This window comes from Arachis ipaensis, chromosome B9 (genome assembly GCF_059453495.1).
Source record: "Arachis ipaensis isolate K30076 ecotype BB chromosome B9, ASM5945349v1, whole genome shotgun sequence".
NCBI lineage: Eukaryota > Viridiplantae > Streptophyta > Magnoliopsida > Fabales > Fabaceae > Arachis > Arachis ipaensis.
The window spans coordinates 76,546,031-76,569,542 of NC_142444.1; the positions used below are offsets into that span (position 1 = coordinate 76,546,031).

General features: G+C 35.3%; 1 protein-coding gene and 1 non-coding gene across 2 annotated transcripts; one reads left to right on the forward strand and one right to left on the reverse strand.

Moving 5' to 3' along the window:
* Window positions 1–7,362: 7,362 nt before the first annotated feature.
* Window positions 7,363–9,419, forward strand: LOC107618545 (putative transcription factor At1g61730). Its single transcript, XM_016320633.3, has 2 exons — window positions 7,363–8,591; window positions 9,188–9,419. Exon 1 carries the CDS (start codon window positions 7,455–7,457, stop codon window positions 8,589–8,591), a length of 1,137 nt encoding a protein of 378 aa, XP_016176119.1. The 5' UTR covers window positions 7,363–7,454; the 3' UTR covers window positions 9,188–9,419.
* Window positions 9,420–23,169: 13,750 nt separating this feature from the next.
* Window positions 23,170–23,277, reverse strand: LOC148545072 (small nucleolar RNA R71). Its single transcript, XR_015901686.1, has one exon. It is a non-coding gene; the product is annotated as a small nucleolar RNA R71 (small nucleolar RNA).
* Window positions 23,278–23,512: the final 235 nt, after the last annotated feature.

A 23,512-nucleotide genomic window follows, 5' to 3' on the forward strand; every position in this document is an offset into this window, starting at 1 on the left:
TCCCAATGGCACACACCCACGCGTACGGGCAAGGCACGCGTACGCGTCTCTGCTTAAACTCCAAAGCTCCAACTTCCTTGCTCCTTCCATCTATGCATGCTTCCTTCCTCTCTTCTAGGATATCCTTGCCCTATAAACTCTGAGATCACTTAATAAACAGATCACGGCATCGAATGGTAATAGATGAGGATTCAAATATAACACATTTAGTGTAAAATGAGCATGTTTTCATCCATGAAGCAAAATTGGGAAGGAAACACAAAACCATGCATTTTTTATGAATAAGTGTGAAAGAACATTGATAAAACCCTCAAAATCCATACAAGATAAACCCCATGTAGAATTTATTAATAAATCCAATCGTGAGTATAGTCTAGATCGACACGCAATTCCACATCAAACAAAGAAATTGTGTCACCACAATCTAAATTCAATAACCGAGAGTATTACTCCTGAGTTGTTCTCCCTAGGAGTGCTCCAAGATGCACATTACTGCTTAGAAGTTGTATTGGTGTTTTGGAGTTTAATGCAAGAAAGGAACAAGCCAATAGTGTGAATGACAATCAAGTAATATAAAAGCCTTGGCTAGGAGTGAGAATTGGACTTCCTATCATCATCTCCATCAATTGTGACCACAATTAGTTATTGCTTCACTTAGTTAACCTCTAGTGTGAGGGAAACTCAAGTGAAAGTAATCAATTTGAGTTCACAAGTCCTAGTCTAACCCTAGGGAAGTCTAGCTTTAGTGACATTCAAACCAATTAGCGATTTCCAATTGTTAATCAACAAAGGATATTGACAATTCAAGTGTCTCCAATATCTCAACCCCCAAGCCAAGAATGAGAAGTCTACTAACCCCAGCAACGGCGCCATTTTGATGAGAGATTTTATGCCGGTGTAGAATTTATCAATAAATCCAATCGTGAGTATAGTCTAGACCGACACGCAATTCCACATCAAACAAAGAAATTGTGTCAAGGAAGGATTTGAGATCTAGACCGACACGCCATTTTCTGTTTACTGCTTCATTCTTCTACTCTTTCTGCAATTTACTTTTCTTTATTTCTTTTGCAATTGTTCTTGTTGGATCAAGGAAGGATTTGAGATCTAGACTTGTTTTCTAGTCTCTTCCACTCCTGAGATCTTCAACCTCTTTTAATTTGCTGCAATTAAGCACAAGTCATTTTTTGTTTTACTTCTTAAAGCATTTTACTCTTCTGTTTGAGATCTACTTAAATTCAATTCATCTTTTGCCTTTCTGTTTGTTGCAATTTACTTTTGCTTGTTTAAATTCTGCAATCCCAATTCCCAATCCCTTTTATGATTCAATCAATTTACATTTCTTGCACTTTAAGATTCAGCCATTTACATTTCTTGCAATCTAAGTTTCTGTAATTTACATTACTTGCATTTTAAGATTCAACACTTTTACTTCTTGTTCTCTTTAATTTACTGCAATTCTTCCCTCTCCCTTTACAATTTATGCAATTTAGTTTCTGCCAAATACAAACCACTTAACCAATACTTGATTCACTTGACTAAATCACCCACCAAACTAAAATTGCTCAATCCTTCAATCCCTGTGGGATCGACCTCACTCATGTGAGTTATTATTACTTGATGCGACCCGGTACACTTGCCGGTGAGTTTTGTGTTGGATCGTTTTCCACACATCAATGAACTCTTGTTACGTTCGATATCTTTTAATGCAATTTATGTTTATGTTTATGAACTCTTGTACACCTTCTTCTCTTGTTATGTTTATGAACTCTTGTTACATTTGATATCTTTTCAATCCTTGTTAGGACTTTTGGTGCACGAAATTGTGATCACACTTTCACAACTCCGCACAACTAACCAGCAAGTGCACTGGGTCATCCAAGTAATACCTTACGTGAGTAAAGGTCGATCCCACAGAGATTGTCGGCTTGAAGCAAGCTATGGTTACCTTGTGATTCTTAGTCAGGAGATTCAAATGATATAATTGATTTTGTTTATGAAAAATAAATAACATGAAATAAATGGTACTTGTGATTCAGTATTGAGGAATAGGTTGAGGTTCCGGAGATGCTCTGTCTTCTGAATCTCTGCTTTCCTACTGTCTTCTTCTCCAAACACGCATGGCTTCCTTCAATGGCAAGCTGTATGATTCTCTCGGATGAAAAATACCAGGTATGATCTCTGTATGGCTAATCAACTGTCGGATTTCTCGTCTCGAATGAAAAATACCAGGTATAGCTACCGCACGGCTAATCATCTGTCGATTCTCACTAGCGTCAGAATAAGATCTCTCTATTCTTTTGCACACTGTCACTACACTCAACATTCGTGAGTTTGAAGCTCGTCACAGTCATCCTTTCCCAGATCCTACTCGGAATACCACAGACAAGGTTTAGACTTTCCGGATCCCAGGAATGCTGCCAATTGGTTCTAGCCTCTACTACGAAGGTTCTAATCTCACGGACTCGGTCTGTGGATCAAAGACCCAAGAGATACACACTCAAGCTGTCGCCCAATGACTACGTTGAGCTCAAATATAACGGGAGTGGTTGTCAGGAACGCGTTCATAAGTTTGAGGATGATGATGAGTGTCACGGATCACACATTCTCCATATTGAAGTATGAGTGAGTATCTTAGAACAGAATCAAGCGTGGTTGAATAGAAAACAGTAGTAATTGTATTAATCCATTGAAACACAGCAGAGCTTCTCACCCCTACCTATGGGGTTTAAAGACTCATGCCGTAGAAGATACAATATGAAATGTAAAAAAAATGTCATAAGGTACAAAATGAATCTCTAAAAGTAGTTAACTAAGTGTAGATAGTGCAGAAATCCACTTCTAGGACCCATTTGGTGAGTGTTTGGGCTGAGCTTTCAAGCTTTCACGTGCATATGCCTCAAGTTGGAGTTAAACGCCACCCTGAGTGCCAAAATGGGCTTTTAACACCAAGAAGTGTGCCAGTTTTGGCGTTTTACGCCAGAAAAGGGTCTCTGGTTGGCGTTTAACACCAGTTTGGGCCATCAAATCTCGGGCAAAGTATGAACTATTATATATTGCTGGAAAGCCCAAGATTTCTACTTTTCAACGCAATTAAGAGCGTGCTAATTGGGCTTTTGTAGATCCAGAAAATCCATTTCGAGTGCAGGAGGGTCAGAATCCAACAGCATCTGCAGTTCTTTCTCAGCCTCTGAATCAGATTTTTGCTCAGGTCCCTCAATTTCAGCCAGAAAATACCTGAAATTACAAAAAAACATACAAACTCATAGTAAAGTCCAGAAATGTGATTTTTGCATAAAACTAATAAAAATATAATAAAAAGTAACTAAAACATACTAAAAACTACCTAAAAATAATGCCAAAAAGAGTATAAATTATCCGCTCATCAACTTTTCTTAGTTGTTATTTTATTTCCTTATTATTTACATTACTTGTTCCTTATTTTAAAACACAAAAAGATACTTTTCCATAACCAATAGTAAAAACACTTCCCTGCAATTCATTGAGAGATGACCTGAGGTTTAAATACTTCGGTTAATTTTATTGGATTTGCTTAAGTGACAAACAATTTAAATATTGATTGAGGTTTAACTGTCGGTTTAGAATATACTTGCAACGCGATATTTTTGTGAAAATCTTTACCGACATTTTTTCTCCGTCAAGTATCTGGAGCAGAGGCGTCGGTTCGCGTATGCATAAACATCGCCGCATACGCATGTGTTCAAAATTTGACATTCTCGTGTACAAATGCCCTCCACGTACCCATGAATGTCATTTCCTTCAAAAAGCTGTTAAATTGCAGAAAGTCAGTTTTTCACACCAAACTTCTGACGTGCATAACTTTTTCGGCTAAAATTATTTTTAGTCCGTCCTTCAAATGTCATAAACTTCACGGACCCAATTTTCATTCTAGGAGTCCGAAAGCCAAGTTATGGCCTGTTGAAGTTGGTCAAAAATCAGTTTTTACCAAAATTTAGAAATCCTCTAGTTTTTTAAAATTCTCAAACCAATTTCAAATTTTCCATACCAAGTCAATACCAAACACCCCCATACATTATTCAGTCACTTCTCAATCATCAAATACCTAATGTACCATGCCTCTTACATAAATCACTCTTATCCTTATTTCTCAACAATATTCACATTATCATACATCAAACATTACCAAAACTCAATAATCATCATCAATTATCATCACATCTCAATAATCTCCAATCCAAACACAAACCACACAAAACCCAACTCATCATACTTATCAGGACTTACCAGTTACGGCCTCCAACTCAAATCTCACAAATACTCATCATCACATATCACATTGTCAACAATCATCATCAAACTCAATCATACAACACATATATACACATTTAACGATTTCACAACCATTCTAACACATACCATATTCAGTTCAAAATATTAAAGCCTATCTTATGGAAACTAGCCTAAATTTTCATCCAATATTATATATTAATTATGAGAACCAAAAATATACCTTGGTCGATTTCTCCCCAAGACCAAAACACCTCAAAATCTCTCCTCTTCTCAACTTTCTAAACCTCTAAATCCACAGTAATGAGTTTCCAACATCCAACCTTAAATTCAAGCAACCACAATCTAATATCATTCAATTTTATCATAATTAATACTAGGGTTTACTAATTCAATAATTTACAAGGGATTAGTGGTTTCTTATCTTATCTACTGATTACATGGACACCTCAATGCTAACTTGTACTAGAGCACCCCTAAATCATCAAAATTATAAAATATCTCAATATTCAAAACCAAAATTGAAAAATTAAAGGAAGGTGAAAACTGGGCACGAAATTCAGAATCTCTTACTACTTTGTTTAGATGGATTTGAAAAGAATTCTGAGAGGAACATGTGGCTGTAGATGACTTGTCAATCGGAGTTATGAATTGAAAGATATGGAAGATTAAAGTTTGGGTAAAAATAGAGGTTAGGGTTTGTGCCTTCAACTCTCTTCTCAGTGTGTTTGGCTAAATGTAAGGGAAGAAGGAGGCTGATTTGGATTTTATATTTTGGCCTTGGACCCAATATAGGTCTGGTCAAATTGGTTTAGTCCGTTGGCTCAATTTTGAGCCAAAACCTTTAAAATTAGTGTTTTAATTCATATTTTTAATATTTTTACTTATCTAAATTATAATTTTTAATTTGCTAATTTCCTTAGCTCATAATTAATTTATCTGTTAATTATTTATTAATTTACTGTGTTTTACATAAGTTGAAGGAAGAAAGTTTGTGTCAAAGGCTAGTAATAAAACAACATCATTTTGAAGAAGGGGACTAATTTATCTCGTTTTAAAAACTCTCCCTCCACGTAGGACACCGTAACAGCCATACATGCATAGTGGCGTCCACGTTAAACTTTTTCGTTGGGTCTGACAGATCTATATGAATAGAAAGATGCATATGTCCAACTTTTAAAGAGGTCAGGAGCTTAAAAGAATTTTTAAATGGTCAGAGACGAAAATGCCCGTGGAACAAAAAGTCAGGGACTTATTTATTCTTTTCTTAAAATCAAACTTCAGTATTGACTTTATGTGTGTGTGTGTGTGTGTGTTTTGTTACGTTATAGAGATAAATTGTTATAGATTGGTAAATAAAATATTTAATTTATTTATTCAAATTTGTTTCTTAACTACATTTATAGGAGTGTAGATGAATTATATAAGAGTTATATTAATTATGATCGAGGAACAGAAGGTAGAAGGAGAAGAAGAAGAAAAAGAAAAAGAAAAACGAAGAGAGAACAAGCCAATAATGATAGATATATGTATAGAGAATGATAAGAAAAAAATTATGAAAATAAAAATTAAAAATTCTAAAATAATAATAAAACTAAAGATAATTTAAGATATTGAATATAAAACTGAAAAAATAAAAGTTTCTTTAGCCATTTAATTTATGCGAAAAAAGTATGATTTAAATATAAATTTTTATATCCACTTCAAATTAAATAAAATTGAGAAAATAAATAAAATTACAAATATATATACATTTTTATCTTGATTGTTAAATATAACAATAACGTAATAATTTTAGTATTATACCTAAATTAGTTTAAATTTAATTATTCAGTACATTAAAAAAATTAAATAACTTATAATTTTTTTATTTATTAATAATAACTATCTTTTATTTCTATCTCAAATTTATAATTTAAAAATATAATTTCTTAAAATATTAGAAAAAACTAATAATATAGTAGTTGCTATTCTTTTTTAAAATCGAATAAAACTTTAAAAAATGTTAAAAATTTTATTATTTGGAGAAATAGAAGTTAATATATTAGATGCAAAACAAATTAAGAATTATTACAAGCAGTGTTGAGAGTAGAAAAGTTACTCAACAATATCAATTTTTTTATAAGTTAATTGTATATGTTTATAGTAGTTAAAATAGTAGTGTCTATATAATATTACCATTTCAATAATTTATTAATTAGTTTATACCTATTATACTATTATATACTATAAATATTTATTAAAAAATAATATTAATAGATATCATATAATTATAAAAATAAAAAAAGGAAATTATAACTAAAATTAAAATAAATTTATAACTAAAATATTTTTTATTGTATATAATTAAAAATATAATTAATTTAACATTTAAGAATGACTCATAAAATGAAATTAAATTGGTAATGAAAATGTTATAAGGTATTGAAAAAATTTCAAGTGTACCAAAAATACTGGTGTTTTAGTTATTTTAATCACGATTTCAATTAATATATAATTAAAATAAAATAATTTTTAAAAAAATAATAAAATTAAAATATTTAATATAAAATTAAAGAAATAAAATTTTTATCCATTAAAATTATGCATGAAGATAAAGAGTATTTTAAATATAAAATTTTAAATTATGTCAAATTAAATAAAATTAAAAAAATAAATAATTTAGTCACATTTATAATTAACTATTTGTAAATAATATTAATAAATTTTTATCTTAATTTTTTATATATAATAACAATATAATAATTTTTTAATATTTTTATTTATTAATATTTTTTTAATAAATACTTGAAGAATTTAATAAATTATGCTAAAAAATAAACAAAATATTGTTATATATGATAAAAAAATATTAAAAATTAATTTATATATTAAAATGTTTTTTTTTTATTTTTTAAGATTGATTTAAATAATTATTTTACTAAAATATAAGTTAAGAATTAATTTATCTATCAAAATAAAATTTTTAAAATATTTTTATATATTAATTTGTTTAGATTAAAATATCCACTTTAAAATATTTGAGAACGAATTTGGTAATTACCTTACAAAATATATATTTATACTTTACTAGTGCCTTTAAAATTCGCCAGATCACTGCCAGTGAGCTATACTGTCGACAGAGTGAACCTAACACAAACCCTAATCCTAAATTCACTTTTTCCCTCCTGAATTTCGGAGTTTCCATGGCGAAGCAAAAGCAAGTCGCTCCTCTTGAAGACTCTGACGACGACGAATCGCAGGTTCCCAGACCTCAGCCCGAACAAGAAGATAGCAGCGAGGAAGAAGAAGCAGCAACTTCATCCGACGAGGACGAAGACACCGACGAAGGCGAAGATGAACGTGAGAAACACGTGCTGGTTCCCAGGAAGCCTCAACCGCAAATGGTTTCGAAACCCTCGTCGTCTTCTTCTAAACCCTCTCCAAAGTTGAAGTCTCAACCTTCGGCTTCTGTTAGTCAAACCAAATCCGGGTCAAAGCGCGCAGCCGAGAACAGTATCGACCACTCGAACCAACCAAAACGTGGGAAGAAGGCACAGGAGGATCACGCCGTCGGCTCCGTTGAAGAGGATCCGCAGAAATCACGTGACGAGTTCAAATCCCTCTTTCAGAGGGTTTTCAGCGAGGAAGATGAGATAGGTATCTTGAAAGGCCTGTCTGAATTCATCGCAAAAACAGGAAAGGAACCCTATAAATGCGCTGATGAATTTTACGATTTTATGAAGGGGTCGAATTTGATTCGGGCAAATGTATCATGCAACCAATTGAAGGATAAGATCCGCCGGCTGAAGAAGAAGTTTGAGAACAACCTAGAAAAAGAGAAGAACGGCAAGGGGACAACCTTAAAGCCGCACGAGTTGGAAGCACTTCAGTTGGGAAAGAATGTTTGGGGCCACGATGGCCGTGGCGGTGAAGCAGTGCGCAACGAAACTGCGAAAAAGGATACAGTTAATAATGAGAAGGCTGCGAAGAGTACTCCCAAGAAGGCGCTAGTGCCCCATTCAAATGGGAAAGCTGAAGCAAAGTCCAAACTAAATTCTGAACCTTTGGATACAAATGAAGGTAGAAGGATGAGTGAATTTTCTGTGACTAGTTTAGCTTTGACTTCAATGTTGAGGTACGATGGGACTTTTGGTAAGCCTTTCGGTGAAGATTATATTAGAAAGGGAATAGAGTTGCTTGGAGTCTCAAAGAGGGAAGACATCGAGGCTAGGTGGAGGAAGTTCAAAGACGCTGAAAATAAATTGTATGCAGAGATAGCTGAATTCTACGCGGAACAGGCTAAGTTGATATATCAAGCAAATAGCTCGTCGTCCTCCTAGGTATATATCTTGGTTGCTTTTTGTTTTTTTGGATTCTGGCATTTTGATTTTATTTTGACATGTTTAGGTTCATGGCATTTTAGTATTTTATGATATATATTTATCTCCATTGATTCAAGAATTTTGTGTTTGGGAGTTGGAGGTTTTAGTTCACTTGTTCACCAAAATCCAACTCAAAAAAATCAATTTGACAGTCTTTCAATTTTGATTTCCCTGCAGCTTAGTTTCAGATTGTCTAAGTTTTAATGTTATTGTTAGTTTGGCTTCTTCTTATTCTGTCATAGTAAGATTATGAGCGATTTTAGCACAAGTCTGTATATGGCTATAACTTTTTAAGTTTCAAGTATTTGGCGTACTTCTATGGCAGATGATTAACTTCAACAAGAAACATAACTCACCTATGAGAATTATAGAACAAAACAATAAAAGGGAATACTATGCTAAGTCAAACAATTGTCTGTGAGTTATGTTTTTCTTGAAGTTAAAAGCAAATAATTTTTAATAATCCTATTGGCTGAAAATAATTAAATGGATAGATTATTTTTTATCCGAAGAATATTTGTTTCACCGTTTCTACTTTCTATGTTATTTTTCAGATAGCTAAGGATGATACATTATCTAAAACAGGACGAAGTGTATCAGAGCATTTGTGGAATATGCAATTGTATGAATTTAGTATAGTTCATATTTAAACTAGTTGGTTGCTGTGTTATATGTCTCCTGATCTTGTTATATATCCCACTTTTTTATTTTGTTCGATAGTAGTTTGGAAATTTTGATGATTTTTGAATATCTTAACCGATAAAAACATAGTTGTTTGACGGTGCACTTTTTTTTTCTATCTTGTAGGACAGTACTGGATATATGTTTTTGTGATTTCTAAGATTTCTCTTAATGATTCATTAATCAAGGAACAGAGGGTCGAGGATTTCCTTAAACAAAATGCGAAACAATTCATTTTATTGCATATTGTATGGGTAGAAAATTGCTTAATTGGCTTTGGCAGGAGAATATTGGTGCTTTTGTTTGATTTCCTTTGACGGTGTGTAGGTTTTTTTTCCCCGAATGATCCATAGTGTGTTTTGGTAAAAGATAATACTAGGAGACAAAAAAAAGAGTTAGAATGATAAAGGGATAAGAAAAAAGATGGAGAAAAAAATGCAACAGAAAAGATATAGCAAAAATATAAAAGGATAGATAAAGGGTTTTCTTACTAGATCTCTAAGAAATTTGTTCTTAGCAACTTAGGTCAATGTAAGAATTTTCCTACTAAACCTAAGAAATTTGTTCTTAGCAACTTAGGTCAATGTAAGGATTTTCTTACTAAATCTCTAAGAAACTTTTTCTTAACAACCTAAGTCATCAGAACGGTTTTTTCTACTAGAATTTCAAAGAACTTGTGCTTGACAATTTATATGAGAGGGATGAAAATGGAAAGAGGCTAACACAAAGAATCACCATAATGTTGGATCTTTCAATTTTCTTTATGCAACAAGCAAAACAAGTCATTTACCTCACTTAATCATACTAAAAAATGTGCATAAAGCACTAAGAAAATTTTATTTATCAAAAGTTGTGTAAATTGTCTTACTAAATGTGTTTAAATAGGTCTTTAACAAACTAACTAAAAGATAAGATAACGTAATTTAAATCTCTTAAAGATAAGATAAGATAACTAATTTAAATCAAATTTGATCTTATTTGATTAGATCAGATTTGATTTAAGTTTTAAATTTCTAAAGATACGATAACTAATTTAAATCAGATTTAATTTTATTATATTAGATCAGTTTAAATTTAAATAGCAAATTCTTAAAAATACTACTAAATCAAATCTTCCAACAAACTCTAACAGCAAAACAAATTAAAATAAATGCCAAAAAAAAAATTGAGAATTAATAATAAATTATGCCTCATTGAATTTGAAAAGCATTATTGGACCTCTTATTTTCTTGTCTTAGTCCAATAGGCCTTGTGAGTTGTCACCATTTCAGTACTACTATTTTTTAGACGTACTCTTGGTCTTCTTGATGTCCAAGACCAGCATGGTACAATTCTTCTAGTATTCAAATCTTTGAACGTAACGAGATTACCATTTTGCCCCTTAGCTGTAAAATGACAAAAATGCCTTCTTCACTACGTATCATCCTCTCTCTCTTCAAAAAGATCCGTCCTCGAATCTTGAATGAGAAGCTCTTCTTCACTTTCAGGAATCCAAACCCAATCTCCAGGTTCAAATACCATAGTTTGATGGCTTTTTTCTATCCACTGAATTGTAGTTATGTCCCTCATGTGTGCAAGTTCAATCTTTTTAACCATACTTTCACCATCTTGTCCAAAGTGTGCAATTTGTCTTTCTTCCTTTTCATCCATATTAATGCCTCCATAGTTGACCGATGAATCTACAAAACCTGGGAAAGTTATTATAAAAACATTAGGAATTTCATGGTTGGATATATGAGAAACTAAGGACTCCGTGAAATTCAATAATACTAATGCACTCTTGTCTAAGCTAGAACTTTCTAGATCTCTCTCACAAGTGTGTTTATTGCTCTCACTTTCTTTTTCGCTCATTGACTCCTCTTGCTTACTATTCTCCTCTTTTCTTTCAAAACTCTTGCTTTCAATCAAATATAGATTCTTTTCAGTCAAACACTCACTCTCTTTCTTAGTTTCTTTCTTATTTTTCTCCTTGTGGTACTCTATCACTGATTGTGAACCTTGTTGTAACTTACAAAATTTTTTAAAAAATTCGTTGTGGTATGATGATGGCACAACTCGATTCCTCATGTGGTATGATGGCACAAACTGGCTCCTCATGATTTTCTTCATCTTCTCCCAGCTACAAATTGGGCTCTTTCCGTACCGTCTTCTAGATCTTTCTAATTCAGTTCACCATATGTGGGCATCATTGAAAAAATTGGATTGTATCAGTCAAACCTTCTTTGCCTCTAAAAGGATACAATTTGTAAAAATCGACTCTACCTTCTTTTCCCATTCGGAATAAGCTTTAGGATCATTACTCCCTTTAAATGCAGGGATTTGCAACCAAGAAATCTTTTTCGCATATGAAATTTATTTATCATCACTATCATAATACTCATTTTTTTTTACTTTTTTTTGTGGACTCTAAAGTGAATTTGCAAAAATTAAAGAGAAAAAAACAAGGAGACTCGACAAGACCCATGGAATGTGTAGATAAATAAGAATTTACCTTCGACTTATAACTGGTACCAGATGATAAGAAATTATAACGAAGGACAAAGGGATAAGGAAAAAGATGGAGAAAAGACGCAACAGAAAAGACACAGCTCCTATTAGACCTCTAAGAAATATGTTCTTAGTAACCTAGGTCACTGGAAGAGTTTTGCTATTAGACCTCTAAAAAACTTGTTCTTAGAAACCTAGGTCACCGGAAGGATTTTCCTACTAGATCTTCAAAGAACCTGTCCTTAACAACCTAGATCAGAGGGATGAAAAGTGAAAGAGACTAACACATATAATCACCGTAATTTTGGATCCTTCAAACTTCTTCATGTAATAAGCGCAGCAAATCACTCACCTCATTTAATCACATTAAAAAAACGTGCATAAAGCACTAAAAAAATTTTATTCATCAAAAGTTGTGTAAATTGTCTCACCAAAGGTGTTTAAATAGGCTCCTAACAAACTAACTAAAAGATAAGATAAGATAACTTAATTTAAATCTCCTAAAGATAAGATAAGAAATTTAAATCAGATTTGATCTTATTGCATTAGATCAGATTTGATTTAAATTTTAAAATTCTACTGATAACTAATTGAAATCAAATTTAATCTTATTATATTCGATCAGATTTGATTTAAATTTAAAATCCCTAAAAATACTACTAAGCAAATCAGAAGTAAGTCAAATCTTTCAACAAACTCTAACAGAGAAATAAATTAAAATAAATGTCTAAAAAGTTCAAAAATTAATAATAAATTATGTCTCTCATTAAATTTGAAAAGCATTATTGGGCTTCTTGTTGTCCTGCCTTAACCCAATGGGCCTTATGAGTTGTCGCTATTTTAGCACCACTGTTTTTGAGACAGACTCTTGGTCTTCTTGATGTCCAAGACCGGCATTGTACAATTCTTCTAGTATTCAAATTTTTTAACATGACGAGATTACGGTTCTTCTCCTTAGCTCTAAGATGACAAAAATGCCTTCCTGACAACGTATTAAACTGCCTTATTAAGCATTTATTAATTTTTTAAAAAATAAAAAAAGTTTTGATTGGTTTTGGCTAAATTTTTTTGTTGCCAGACATTTTTATTTGGTAACAGAAAATTTTTAAATTCCAGATAGCAAGTTATTTAGCACTTGCATAGGGTAGAATTTGTAGAACAATGAAAGTTGTAACACCCTAATTACCCCAAACCTTACCTCTAGCCGTAAAGCAAAGGTTAATTAAAGGTTACGATAATTCTAAGGCTTATACATATTTATATAGAAGAAAATAATGTATTCTAGAAGCCCGATGAAGGATTAAACTCAAAAATAGAATTTCAAAAGCGTGAAACATTCACACGAAGCTAACGCTCTCATGACACAAGGTATAGATGCAAGAGAATAGAACATATAGAGATATGAGAGTATAATAATCATAGGGAACTAGCTGCAGCTTACGGAGTTTAAGCCGACTAGTTATGAATAAAAAAAAATACAGAGTTTTTGAAATTAAAACGCTTATACAACTTATCTCTCAAGTAAGCCTCTAAGGCCATAAAGTCTAAAACAAAAAGGGTGAGAGAAAGTACTACAACAAAATAATACAAAATTAAACCAGGAAGAAACTATACTCCGCTCTGCCACCATGTCCGCAATTTCACCGAGGTGAATTACGACCTGCATCTGAAAAACAACAACAAAGTACGGAATGAGAACCGGAGGTTCTCAGTATGGTAACAGTGCCCAATAATGTAAGATATAAGGTTCCGGGACGCCGAAGGCAATCCTAGAACTTCACATCGATACAGAATATTCAAGCTTAAAATAAAATAAATAACTTAAACGGTAAATAATAAACAGGGTGTTCTAAACTTAAAGGATTTCTAACTAGTACTAATCACACCGCTGTATCCCACAGCCTTCGCCAACCTAACTTCCGTACAATTCCCATCGCCACCGCCTACCTATCCTTCTCAGCACCAGACAATCAAAGATAATGTAAGCAAGTAAAACACATATAGTATTCATATATAACAAGTAATTCAAGAAGCAAGTAGGCATATTATACAATTAGGCAAACTCAAGTAATCAAAGCAAACAACACACATAAGATATGCATATGATGAATGCCTATCCTATCGGCTCGTGATATCACTTGTCGGTCCACAAATGCCAACCCGACACATTCTTTCGGATGTAGTCTTTTCTGCCACGCACACAGATATAGTGTCGAGCACACTCTATTGACCCACGGATATAGTGCCGGGCACACTCTATTCATCCACAGATATAGTGTCGGACACACTCGCATGCTTAACCCAAGGATATAGTGCCTAGCACACTCTTGCGGCAGAGAAGGAAAACGACAACAACATCTCTTTCATTATAAATCATTCCAAGGATATAGTGCGTGGCACACTCTCAATATTCATCAAGATCATCATTCCTCTTTGAGTTACCACCACACTTAACCCAAGGATATAGTGCATGGCACACTCTCAACATGCAACAAGATCATCATTCCTCAAACCATCACCAGTCATCACCATTTGTCATCTCAAATCACTTTCAATTATCAATTCTGAACATTCCAAGGATATAGTGCCTGGCACACTTTCAACAACAAATAGTCATGCAGCAGAGAAATCTGCTATGCCAGAGATATAGGCTCCGCACACTTTCATATAATCCATTAATTTCTTCATTATTCCTTTCCAAGTTCTCAACTCATCACAACCATCATCAATTCATAATTTTCCATTCCGAACTCATCGGTTCTTCAGTTTCTCAATTCGTTGTCAGAAATCACCAAGTTCACTACTCTTCCTTCTCTCTCAACCAAACTCATCCTCAGTACACCAGAAACCTAAACCTCCATTCTTTAACTTTTCAAAGTAATACCCAAATTAAATCTACTAAAACTTTTCCCATGTTTTGATACCCGAAAAATAAGCCAAAGAGTCTTAATTAGGTGTCACAGAAGTTTACAAGCTTGTTAGGAAGGTGAAACAGTTAAAAATAGGATTTTAGTTGAAAATAGCGCATGTGCGTACGCACAAGGGTGTGCGTGTGCACGCCCAGGAGGATTTTCAAAATGTGTGTGTACGCATAGAGGTGTGCGTACGCACAGGTAGTAAAATTTCAACTCTGTTCATCCGCACAAGGTGTGTGAACGCTCTCAACAGAGTGCACCTTCCAACGTGTGTGTGCGCACAGTTTGGAAAACATCGTTGGTTGTGTGTGCGCACAGGTCATGCTAATGCTCTCAACAGCAAGCCTTCCCCTGTGTGTGTGTACGCACAAGGCTGTGCATGCGCACAGGTTCAAAAACTCACAAGGGTGTGCGTGTGATAAATCATTATTTTATGGTCTATATTGTGTTTAATTGTGTAGTTTTATCAAATCTTTACCCATTTATTCATATGATTAGCATGTATTTACAATTCCTTCCCAAAATTACTCCATGGTTGAAAACTTGCTTCCTAGAGACTTTTAATTATGTATTTTAATTCTCCTTTATTCCATTCGATGCCGTGATCCGTGTGTTAAGTATTTCAGGCTTTATAGGGCATGAATGACTTGGAGATTGGAAAGGAGGCTTGCAAAAATAGAAGGAACAAAAGAAGTTAAGGAGATGACCAGCGAGAAGCGACACGGACGCATGGCTCACGCGACCGCACAAAACAGAGGAAATTGCAGTGACGCGCTCGCGTGCCTGATGCGAACGCATGGATTGGAAACTGCACAAGTGATGCGAATGTGTGGATGACATGCACGCGTGGCAAGGCAAAACGCTGGATGACGCGAACGCATGGATGACGCGATCGCGTGACGTGCGCGATCTGCAGAATTTGCAGAATTTGCTGGGAGCGATTTTGGGCCCTATTTTGACCCAATTTTCGGCCCAAAAAAGCAGATTAGAGCCAGGGAACATGCAAAGACCAGGGGACGACATACATTCCGCATAATTCTAGTTTTAGATCTGATTTTACTCCTCCTCTAGGTTTTTCTCTCTACACATTCATAGTTCTTAGGATTTTGATTTTTATTGCTTTTTGGATTGGGATATTGAGAAAAGTTATTACCTCCGCCAAGACTTCATCATTCTAGTTTGTTTCCTTACTTGTCACTTACTCTTTCATATCCTTAATTTATTCAGAGTTACTATTGGATTATTTTTAGAATTTATTAATACAAGAACTATTTTTATTTTTAATTGATCCTTTTGATTATCATTTATCATGTCTTCCTTTATTTTCCTTTCTTATTTTGTGAAGTTTACAATCATAATGAGTGAGTAGTTCCATAACTTGATTGGGAGTTGGTTGAAAGGAGAACCTTAAGTTGGAATGCTCAAGAGTAAAATTATAATTGGGTTTATCGTTGGGTCGCCCTCTAGTCACTGACACTAGTCCTTCCCAAGGGAGAGGATTAGAACTTGTGAATAGAAACTGACTTCCAACTTGCTTGACTTTCCTTTATCTGGTAAAGGATAACTGAGCAGAATAACCTTCAATTATCAATTGATCTTGGGAAAACTCCAACAAGGATAGGATTTCCGACTAATCTACTCCCGATCAAGGTTTTTATTTAAATTACATAAATTCTCTGATTTAATTTCCTGTCTATCAAACTCAAACCCTTTTGGAAAACATCTGATTAGTAAAGTAGCACATCTTTCTGCAACTCGTTGGGAGACGACCTGGGATTCATACTCCCAGTATTTTAATTCTAGTTTTGTGACAACCCTTCTAAATTGATAAGCGGAATTTTGTTAGTTAAGAACTGTACTCGCAACGTATCTCTTATAATAATTTCTTAATCCGCCAATTTCCGCCACGTCAATTTTTGGCGCTGTTGCCGGGGAGTTGCAATAGAGTACTAAGTTATTGATTGGAATTTATTTATTTGCATTTTATTTTATTTTGCTACTATGAGCTACATGTTTCTTTCATTAAATGACGCGTTCACTTTCTGATCCATGCTTGCCAGTATTTGATCCTGAGATTGAAAGAACTATTTCACGTATATGGCAAGCTCGGTGTCGGTTAGTCCTTCCCGAGGGCGAATCTGAAACGTCACGTAAGGAAGAAACAAGCTCCCTTTCTACTTATTCGGTTGATTTACGTGCAGGTGACATGGCAGCACCTAGGATAGTTACTATCCAGGAGGCTGGAGCCCCTGATTTTACAATGCAACTGTTTCAAGCGCATCACCCAGCGGTGGCTACAGATTTTGAAATAAAGATCGCACTACTCAACTTGATGCCTAAGTTTCATGGCTTACCTGCTCAGGAGCCTATCAAGCACCTTAGGGATTTCCAAGCAGCCTGTTCTACTATGAGGCGTGATGGTGCAGATGAAACTTCTATTTTGTTAAGAGCCTTCCCATTCTTTCTTGAGGGAAAGACGAGAGAGTGGTACTACACTCAACCCGCAGCAACTGTTTCTGTCTGGGATACACTCAAAAGAGAATTCTTGGAAAAATTCTTTCCAGCTGAAGTTACTGATAAACTGAGGAAAGACATTTCCATGATTGTTCAGGACGAATCCGAGACTCTCTACGAATACTGGGAGTGCTTCGACAATCTTCTAGAAGCATGTCCCCATCATATGATTGACAAGATAGTGTTGCTCGGCTACGTCACACAGGGCATGAGGCCTCAAGATAAGACCACATTGGAAAGTGCTAGTAATGGGTCTATGAAAAAGTACAAGACCACTGATGAGGCATGACAATTGATCAACGACTTAGCTGAATCTACTCGGAATCACAGGCAGAAACAAAGCCGGTCAAAAGCTGTTGCAGAGGTATCCTCTAGCAGAGAGACTACTGCTCTAACTCAGAGTATATGTGAAATGACCAACTTACTGAAGCAGCTGCAGTTGAGTTAACAACAAGCGCAGCAGAGCCAACAGTTAGTCCCACAGAGAGTGTGCGGGATCTGTGCTGATTATAGCCATTATACTGATGAATGTCCGCAGCTCCAGCAGGAAGACAACACTGTGGCAGCCACTCATAACTTCTATGACCGCCCCAACCAAGGATACAATCAAGGTGGCAGCTACAACCATGGATGGCAGGACAATTCCAAGCAACGTTGGAGAGATAATTCTAACCAAAGTTGGAGGGACAACAATAACAGAGGAGGCAAAGACAATCAAGGAAATCAGAGGTGGAATAATAACAACAACAGGCAGCAGAACCAGAACCAGCCTTACAGAGCACCTCACCTGAGGCAATCCCAAGGAGCACAGCACAACCAACAACAAGTTCTACAGATCACTCAATCTAATTCCTCTCCGAGTGATGAGGCATTTCAATCCATTGCGCAAGGACAAAGGAACATGGAAAGTTCACTTAACGGTCCAACATCCGCTATACAAGCTCTCATCTCTCAGCTGGGATCATCCAATACTTCAAACACTCAACATGCAAGCTCCAGTGGAATTTCTTCTCAACCCTTACCCAATCCAAAGGGTGGCATCAATGCCATCACCCTAAGGTCCGGAACCACACTGCAAGAGAGGAATCAGGAGGAGCCAATCCCATCAGAGCACACCTCAGCTGAAGAGGTGGTGGAAGTAGAGGATGCTGAAGAGGAAGAGGACATACAAGACATGGTTGAAGAAGAAGAAGCTCAACCACAGAAGGAAGCACCAAAGGATGCGGACGCTGTAGAAAACGTCCTTCCTATTCCATTTCCACAAATTGCAAGGCAGCCCAGGAAGCAGATGGAACTTGATCCCAAAATGGTAGAAATATTCAAAAAGATTGAGGTAACTGTTCCCCTTTTTGATGTTATTTAGCAGGTACCTAAATATGCAAAGTTTCTAAAAGATTTATGTATACATAAAGATAAAATTAATGAATTAGAAACTATTCCTTTAGGTAGTTCTATATCTGCTTTAATGGGAGGTATACCTGAAAAGTGTAGTGATCTAGGTCCATGCATGGTTAATTGTACTATTGGTGGTGTGATATTTTCTGACTGCATGTGTGATTTAGGAGCATGTGTTAGTATAATGCCTTTGTCTATATATGATACTTTGAGGTTCCCTCCCTTAAAAAGATCGGCAGCTCATTTTGTGTTAGCAGATAAAAGCATTATTACAGTGGTTGGAATTGCTGAAGATGTATTAGTGAGCATTAAGGGGCTCACATTTTCCATTGACTTCTATATCCTGGAAATGCCCCCTAATGACTCAGGAAGGCCATCATCAATCCTGCTTGGAAGACCATTCCTGAAGACTTCAAAGTTCAAGCTGGACGCATTTTCCAGAACTTATTCTTTTGAAATAGATGGCAGAATAGTAAAATTCAGTTTAAATGGAGCTATGGAGCACCCTCCGGATGATCATTCTATCTCCCAGTGTAACATCATAGATGAAACCGTGGCTGAAGTTCACCAGGAGGAATTAGAAGAGAAGTACACAGGACAAGGTTCAAGAGTGGGGACATTCTCGGAGGACAATGAGAGCACTTCACCATTATCACCAGCTCCGGATGATCCAGAGCCTGGCCATGAGCAGAAATTAGAATTAAAGCCCCTCCCTCCACACCTCAAGTATGCTTACCTTGAGGACAAGTGATGAGCGGATAATTTATACACTTTTGGCATTATTTTTAGTATATTTTTAGTATATTTTAGTTAGTTTTTATTATGTTTTTATTAGTTTTTAAATAAAAATCACTCTTCTGGATTTTACTACAAGTTTGTGTGTTTTTCTATGATTTCAGGTATTTTCTGGCTGAAATTGAGGGACCTGAGCAAAAATCTGATTCAGAGGCTGAAAAAGGACTGCAGATGCTGTTGGATTCTGACCTCCCTCCACTCAAACTGGATTTTCTGGAGCTACAAAAACCCAATTGGCGCGGTCTCAATTGCGTTGGAAAGTAGACATCCTGGGATTTTCAGCAATATATAATAGTTCATACTTTGCCCAAGATTTGATGGCCCAAATAGGCGTTCCAAGTCAGCTCAAGAATTCTGGCGTTTAACTCCAAAACTGGCACAAAAGCTGGAGTTAAACGCCCAAACTGACACAAAAGCTGGCGTTTAACTCCAAGAAAAATCTCTACACATGGAACCTTCAATGCTCAGACCAAGCACACACCAAGTGGGCCCGGAAGAAGATTTATGCATTAATTACTCATTTCTGTAACCCTAGGCTACTAGTTCTCTATAAATAGGACCTTTTGATATTGTATTTTCATCTTTGGACACATCTTTGGACGTTTAGTCCCTAGACCTTGGAGGCTGGCCATTCGGCCATGCTTACACCATTATCACTTTTGTATTTTCAACGGTGGAGTTTCTACACACCATAGATTAAGGTGTGGAGCTCTGCTGTCCTTCATGAATTAATACAAAGTACTATTGTTTTTCTATTCAACTCAAGTCTATTTCTTCTCCAAGATATTCATTCGCACCCAAGAACATGATGAATGTGATGATTATGTGACACTCATCACCATTCTCACCTATGAACGCGTGACTGACAACCACTTCCGTTCTACATGCAAACAAGCTTGAATGTGTATCTCTTGGGTTTCTAATCTAAGATTAGAACCTTCGTGGTATAGGCTAGAATTATTGGTGGCCATTCCTGAGATCCGGAACGTCTAAACCTTATTTGTGGTATTCTGAGTAGGATATGGGAAGGGATGGCTGTGACGAGCTTCAAACTCGCGATTGTAGGGCGTGTGACAGACGCAAAAGGATCAATAGATCATATTCCAACATGATCGAGAACCGACAGATGATTAGCCGTGCAGTGACAGCGTGCGTAGAACATTTTCACTGAGAGGACGGGAAGTAGCCATTGACAACGGTGATTCCCAACATAAAGCTTGCCATGGAAAGGAGTATGAATGATTGGAAGAAGGCAATAGGAAAGCAGAGCTTAAGGAGGAAAAAAGCATCTTCATACGCTTATCTGAAATTCCAACCAAAGAATTACATAAGTATCTCTATCCTTATTTGATGTTTTATTTATCTTTTAATTATCAATTCTCCATCACCATCTGAATTAGCCTGACTGAGATTTACAAGGTGACCATAGCTTGCTTCAAGCCGACAGTTTCCGTGGGATCGACCCTTACTCGCGTAAGGTTTATTACTTGGACGACCCAGTGGACTTGCTGGTTAGTTGTGCGGAATTGTGACGAAGTGTGATTCACATTTAAGAGCTCTAAGTCCTTTGGCGTCATTGTTGATGATCACAATTTCGTGCACCAAGTTTTTGGTGCCGTTGCTGGGGATCGTTCGAGTTTGGACAACTGACGGTTCATCTTGTTGCTTAGATTAGGTACTTTTCTTTTTATTTTTCATAATTTTTAAGAATGAATTCTAGAGTTTCAAGGTGATGTTCTTATCATCACAAAAGCTGATTGATTCTTATCAATTTAGCTGCTGAATGTAATGTCCTGCTGAAGCTTGGCCAACCATGTCTAATCTTTCTAGACTAAAGCTTTAGACTAACATTGCATGATTCCTGGAATTCTTATTAAAAGTTTTGAATCCCTTTATTTTCTTTTCCATATAAGTTTAAAAAATAAAAAAAATTTATAAAATCATAAAAATAAAAAATATTTTATGTTTCTTGTTTGAGTCTAGTGTCAATTTTTAAGTTTGGTGTCAATTGCATGCCTCTAATTTTCGAAAAATATGCAATATGTTCTTCATTAATCTTCAAGTTGTTCTTGATGATTTCATTGCTCTGATCTTTAAATTCCCTTGTTTTGTGTGTTTAGTTGTTTCTCATATGCATTCTCAATTTGTTAGTGTCTCTTATATGAAAATTTTTAAGTTTGGTGTCCTGCATGCATTGTTTGTTTGATTTGAGTTTCCTAAGATTAGTTGTATTTTGATTGTTTCTCATCATTGAAAAATTCAAAAAAATTTTCAAAACTATGTCTTTTCAAGTCAATAATACAAAGAATTGAAGATTCAGAACATTAAGTAGAAGAATCAAACAGAAAAAGCTGGTCGTTCAAAACACCCAGTGAAGAAGGAAAACTGGCGTTTAAACGCCAGCCAGGGCACCTGGCTGGGCGTTTAACGCCCAAAAAGGTAGGATTTTGGGCCTTAAATGCCAGAATGGATACCATTCTGGGTGTTTAACGCCAAGATGACACTAGATGGAAGAATTTTTTTAATTCAAAATTTTTTCCAAATTTTCGTAATTTTTCAAAATCAAATCTTTTTCAAATCATATCTTTTCAATCATATCTTTTCAAAATCAATTTCTTTTCAATTTTTTTATTTATTACTATTTTCGAAAATTCTTGCTACAATTAGTGATTTAATTCAAAATTTTCAAGTTGTTACTTGCCTATTAAGAAAGGATCAAATTTTAAATTCTAGAATCATATCTTCTAATTTCTTGTTAGTCAAGTAATCAACTTTAATTTTAAAACTTTCTCTTTTTAATTTGATTTTCAATCATATCTTCTCAATCATATCTTTTCAATCACATCTTTTTCAAAATTAATTTTCAATCATATCTTTTTAATTTCTAATTTCAAAATCTTTTTCAAAAATCACTTAATTTCTTTCCCAATCTTAATTTTCGAAAATCTCAATCAAATTTTCAAATTTCTTTTTATTATTTCAAAATCTTTTTAATTTATTTTCAAAAATTCTTTCCCTCTTCTCACATCCTTCTATTTAAGGGACTAACACTCCTCCTCAAGGTGCAATTCGAACTCTATCCTTCTTTATATGTTCGAATTCCCTTCTATCTACCTCCTCCTTCTATTCTTCTTTTCCTCTGACACCTCAAGAAATCTTTATACTGTGACATAGAGGATTTCCTACTTTCTTGTTCTCTTCTCTTTCATATGAGCAGGAACAAAGATAAAGGCATACTTGTTCAAGCTGATCCTGAATCTGAAAGGACCTTGAAGAGAAAGCTAAGAGAAGCCAAAGCACAATTCTCTCTGGAGGGCCTAATAGAGCTTTTCAAAGAAGAAGAAACCATGGCAGCCGAAAACAACAATGCCAACACTGCAAGGAAGGTGCTTGGTGACTTTACTACACCTACTCCCGACTTCTATGGGAGAAGCATCTCAATCCCTGCCATTGGAGCAAACAACTTTGAGCTTAAGCCTCAATTAGTTTCTCTAATGCAACAGAATTGCAAGTTTCACGGACTTCTATTAGAAGATCCTCATCAGTTCTTAGCCGAATTCTTGCAAATCTGTGACACTATCAAGACCAATGGGGTTGACCCTGAAGTCTACAGACTCATGCTTTTTCCTTTTGCTGTAAGAGACAGAGCTAGAACATGGTTGGATTCACAACCTAAAGAAAGCCTGAACTCTTGGAAAAAGCTAGTCAATGCCTTCTTGGCAAAGTTCTGTCCACCTCAAAAATTGAGCAAGCTTAGAGTGGAAGTCCAAACCTTCAGATAGAAGGAAGGTGAATCCCTCTATGAAGCTTGGGAAAGATACAAGCAATTGATCAGAAGGTGCCCTTCTGACATGCTTTCAGAATGGAGCATCATAGGTATTTTCTATGATGGTCTGTCTGAACTATCCAAGATGTCATTGGATAGCTCTGCTGGAGGATCTCTTCATCTGAAGAAGACGCCTACAGAAGCTCAGGAACTCATTGAAATGGTTGCAAATAACCAATTCATGTACACTTCTGAAAGAAATCCTGTGAATAATGGGACAACTCAGAAAAAGGGAGTTCTTGAGATTGATACTCTAAATGCCATAT